This window comes from Spermophilus citellus (genome assembly GCF_964194105.1).
Source record: "Spermophilus citellus genome assembly, chromosome: 2".
Taxonomy (NCBI): domain Eukaryota; kingdom Metazoa; phylum Chordata; class Mammalia; order Rodentia; family Sciuridae; genus Spermophilus; species Spermophilus citellus.
In genome coordinates, this window is record NC_138183.1 from 239,286,174 (window position 1) to 239,291,707 (window position 5,534).

Here is a 5,534-nt window from a genome sequence, read left to right on the forward strand (position 1 = left end):
TGTTCAGAGAATTTAATTTATGAACCCACATTTACTCTTTCAAAGGATGTTGCAGTGGGAATAGAAGTTATGAATGTTGTGCAAAATCTATGGAATCTTAAATAAAATGCCTTTCTTCCTATGTGTCAATTGTATGGACATTTTCTCATGTCTAGAGTCCTAAAAATGCAGTGAATGCAACTGGGCATATGACATTATGCACCCCATTAACCCTCTCATTAAAAAGATTCCTGAATTTAAATTTAGTTTCAATGATGAATTTCAAAAATGTGTACAGAGAAAGAAAACAATGGATTTTCCTACAGTGATGTGATTGGTAAAGGAGAGACACTTTCCCTACCTGTATACAATGTATGTAATCAATCAATCCATTCTCCAGGAAAGTAACCATCTCCACTGGGTTACTTAGGAGAGAGGGCTTTGGGGAAAATTCATACAACTTTAAAAAGATGTGGCTTTAATTAAAAACTATATGAGGGAAACAAATAATACTAAATAATATCTTAAACTTACTGTGTTCCCTATTTACCAGTCATTTTGCTGAGCTCTTACCTGCATTATTTTATCCTTAAAATTTTGCTACATGTTAGATGCTCTTACAATTTTCATTCTGCAGACAATGATGAGTAATTTATCCAAAGTTCACCATGGGAAAATAAATTCTGAGGCTCAAATTCCAAACCAGAATTTAAAATCTGATATCTAAAAATCCACACTAGTGCAGGCAGCCCAGCCCAGCCATGAAAAATAACTAGGCAAATCAAAACAAAACTGGCAAACACTTTGTATGTATGAGACAGGAAGCCCTACCCCTTGGTTATTACTTTCCTCTATTGGTTCCAAAAGTCGATTCAACTGCATGCAGGTTTTATAAACAGCAATTTAATTTTCTATGAAGAAATCAACTAGGAAAAAAATGTGGTATTTCTTTAAAACCATTTTGTTTCAATGATATCTAATGAGCTGATTTGATTTTTATTAGGACCTGAAATTTTAGCTATATCATTTCTATTATTGTTCAGTCTTTGGAAAAAGCTATTGTTTATAACAACTTTTATCATTACAAAGTATAGAATTTTGTGACATTAAGAAAAATCAATGATTTTAACAGTCCATATTAACAATGACCTTAAGAATATTTTTTAATACTGAAATATTTATGGAGCAGTTACAATGCTATATATAAGAAAATTTTGTAAAGAATTGTCAGGTCAACAGGAGAGAACTTTCTACCAGAAGTCATCCCTAAATTCTCACAAGCTCCTGTTAATGGTCTTTACTTTCCATTATAAATACAGATATAGAATCATAACTGTGAATGAAGATATTTAGATTTGTACATATGGAGCATCAGAAGACACAGGTGGAACTTTTTCTATAGGCATTTGGTCTTTTTTGTTGACACCTAAGTTCAAAACCTGAGTTTTCATTTTTCTTTGGCTTGTAAGTATGAAGATTTCCAGAAACAAGTGCTGATATTAATGATCCCTTTAGGGCCACCTCCTTATTGCTAGCCCAGGAGATGTAAGGCATCTCTATTCTGAATTCATTAGGTTCACTGTCCCCCAAAAAAACTTCTTACAAATTTTGAAGCATATTCCTTTCATTCAGCTTATGCTCTTTGTTGGTCTATCTGCTTGTACTCAGTTATCTCTTATTCTTGATGTCCACAATTTTACTCTCCCTCAGATGTTTAAGTGTAGCTTTGCTTGCTCTGAAACAGAAAAGATAGAATATTTCCCTGACTTTCACAAATGACCACTGAAAAGGAGCATATTAAAAATAATCCTGCCAACAAGAAATTGCACATATTATACATAAGACTAGCCCAGGATTAGGTCTGATAGGTCTGATACAGTATTTCTTTTCCTCAAGTAAGAATGAAAGTCTTTAATTCAGCATGAACTCAGATAGCCAAGAACTACTAATATAAACAAAATACTTCCTGAAATGATGACTTATAAGATTACCATTAAACAGGGACGAGAGGTGGGAGGGAATGGGAGAGAGAAGGGGAATTGCACAGAAGATGGAAGGAGACCCTAATGTTATACAAAATTACATATAAGATGGTGTGAGGGGGAAGAAAAAAAATAGAGAGAGAGAAATGTGTTACAGTAGATGGGGTAGAGAGAGGTGAAGGGAGGGGAGGGGAGGGAAGGGAGGATAGGAAGGGCAGCAGAATACAAAAGACTCTAGTATGGCAGTATGTATAAATGTGGCTGTATAACCAATGTGATCCTGTAATCTGTACACGTGGAAAAATAAGAATTCATACCCCATTTGAATCAAATGTATGATATGTCAAGATCATTGTAATGTTTTGAGCAACTAATAAAAAAGAAAATACATGTTGGCAAGAAAAAAAATCTTTAAAGTAGGCTAAGTCAACTTGATTAATATAAAAATGATCTACTAGAAAATATGTGACCATGTTATTTCAGACAAAGCTGTCAATGATGAACATTCAGAAACTCATACATGTAAAAATACCACAGCATTTCCAATAAAGAATAAAGGTAGTAAACAATTTTCCCATGATGACTTAACTAAAATCAACAAATATTTTCATGCTATTAATATAAAGTTCTTTCTACTCTCCCATGATTCTGCTTTAAATCTTTGACTTCTGAATTGATTCATCAAATGTAAACAAATATGAAAAGTAGGGAAAATGTCTATGCATCGTCCATTCACTTTGATGTGCATACTGAGATTTTCCTCATAATTCTGCTTCAAATCTATGACATTCTGAATTGATTCATTGTTAGCTGAAGTCATTGTTGTGGTGGTAAAAGCCCATGACTGATATGTGGCCATCTGCAAATCTGTTGCAGGTTTGCAATAACTTAGGTTGCAAGAAATGTCAATTCAGTGTGTGTGTGTGTGTGTGTGTGTGTGTGTGTGTGTTAATGAAATCCATTGCTTTAATCCTATTTTCATGATTAGGAATAAATTAATTTATTTATCTTTGCTCAGTTGATTTCTGGCAAGCTTTAAAATTCAGTTTAATTAAATAAAGCCTAATAAATATTCAGGGAGCACTCACAGTGTCCTGGTTCTTTAATTGCTATGAGTTAATCCTAGACTGCTAGAACTTATAGGGAAGTAGTAGCTGGGCAAATATCTAAACACTGACTTATAATTTTACATTCTATTTAATAGGTATTATTTTGCATAAATATAGGAGTGAGGTAATTACTCATGAGCTTGTTTTCATGATTGGTCTTGGAGAAACAAAATGTCATCAGGAAAGTAAAAAACCCTATAATGTTAAAGATGCAGTCTTCCTGAGAGATATTCTGGATAAAGTTTCTTTATGGATAGACACTTTTCAGTAGATCTTGTGGCAGATAAATCCCCTCATATACATCTGCCACCTAGAAACTTGAAGGCTCATTGTTAATGATGAAGGAAGAATTTTATGAAAATAAATACAATAATCGTGGGAAGAAATACCAAATGCTCTTGTTCTACTGCAATACTCTATGTGAGGCCTTGGGGAGGAAATACTGTTGAGAAAGGCATCCCATTCTTCTTGGTATGTGTCTCCTTTTTTGATATTGCACAGTGATTGCATTGAATACTGATTTTCATTGTGGCCTATTCCTACCTGCATACTGCATGCTCTGATTCTTTCTGTTTTCGATGTATAACTTGAGATCATCTCAAATTCATTATGGGCCCTCTACCTTGCAGGCTCTGCTGCCTGACTTTACCAGCTTCAGAAGATCACATGGAAAACAGGAACAATGTGACTGAATTTATCCTCCTGGGCCTCACCCAGAATCCTGAAGGGCAGAAAATTCTATTTGTCACATTCCTGCTCATCTACATCGTGACCATAATGGGCAACCTGCTTATCCTGGTGACCATTATAGCCAGCCAGTTGCTGGGCTCCCCGATGTACTTTTTTCTGGCTTATTTGTCTTTTATAGACACCGTCTATTCTACTGCAATTGCTCCCAAAATGATTGTAGATTTGCTTTATGAGAAAAAGACCATATCTTTCCACGCTTGTATGACTCAAATTTTTATAGATCATTTATTTGCTGGGGCTGAAGTCATTCTCCTGGTGGTGATGGCCTATGATCGATATGTGGCCATCTGCAAACCTCTTCATTATTTGACCATCATGAATCGGCGGGTGTGTGTTCTCATGCTGTTGGTGGCCTGGATTGGAGGCTTTATCCACTCCTTAGTTCAGTTTCTCTTTATTTATCAGCTGCCTTTCTGTGGCCCTAATGTCATTGACAACTTCGTGTGTGACATGTATCCCTTGCTGAATCTTGCTTGCACCGATACCTACCTCCTTGGTCTTTCCATGATAGCTAATGGAGGAGCAATATGCACCGCCACCTTCTTGATTCTCCTAATTTCTTATGGGGTCATATTACACTCCCTAAAAAATCATGGTTTGGAGGGGAAACGCAAAGCTTTCTACACCTGTGCTTCCCACATCACTGTGGTCATTTTATTCTTTGTCCCCTGTATCTTCCTGTATGCGAGGCCCAATTCAACATTTCCCATTGACAAATCCGTGACTGTGTTTTTGACTTTCATAACTCCCATGTTGAACCCCCTAATCTATACCTTGAGGAATGCAGAAATGAAAAACACCATGAGGAAACTTTGGAGTAAAAAAGTGACCGTAGCTGGGAGAGGGCTGTATCCCTCGTGCAGAACGTGAAGGTCATTCTTTTTCAGAAACAAAGAGTACTTTCACTTTCCACAATTCCATTTTTATTCCCATTCTCTTTTGGTAACTTAGCCTTTTTGTTCTGAATCAGCCATATCAATTAATCTTTAAGTGGAATGTGTTATGCCCTTTAGAGACCAACAGAACTGCATGGGTTTAATACCTTGTATGTGTAATCATAATATTTTAAGATTATTTGGTGGACAATAATATCTTTTTATTTTAAGTTCTTTTAATTTTCTTTCCTCTTTTTTTGAATTTGAAAGTTTATTTTTAATTGACATATGATAATTTATATATATATATATATATGTATATATATATTTATGGGATACAATATGGTGTTTAAATCCAAGTATACATCATAAAAGTTTCAGTTAAGTTAATTAGCATCCATTACATCACTAACATCATTTCTTTTTTTGGTGAGAATGCTAAAATCTTTTGTGTAGGGATTATGATGCTTCCTTGCACACAAAACAGGTGAACCAATAGAACTCGTTCCCTTTGGTTCAAGAGAAGGACATTTCAAATTTAAATGTTCCGATTGCTAAAAAACTGTTAATCTAGGGGTTGGGGATATAACCCGTTAGCATAGTGCTTGTCTAGAATAATGAGGTCCTGAGATCAATCCCTGGCACTGAAAACAAAATCAACAACAGAATCCTGTCAACCTAACCATAAAAATACAGGTTTTGGTCAACTGGATGAATTTCAAATTTTATACCATGTGTTCAGAGCTCAGGAGAAACTAACAAGCAATCAACTTAGTTAACTTTGTACTATGTGAAGGTAAGAGGCTCATGTAGCAAATGGTTGAATTTGTAGCTTCTGA

General features: G+C 35.2%; 1 protein-coding gene across 1 annotated transcript; it reads left to right on the forward strand.

Annotated features, from left to right (window-relative positions):
* Window positions 1–3,736: 3,736 nt before the first annotated feature.
* Window positions 3,737–4,690, forward strand: LOC308638703 (olfactory receptor 4A15-like; the record flags this gene model as incomplete). Its single annotated transcript, XM_081276382.1, has 1 exon — window positions 3,737–4,690. The coding sequence occupies one exon, from the start codon at window positions 3,737–3,739 to the stop codon at window positions 4,688–4,690; it is 954 nt and encodes a 317-aa protein (XP_081132508.1).
* Between the last annotated feature and the right edge of the window lie 844 nt (window positions 4,691–5,534).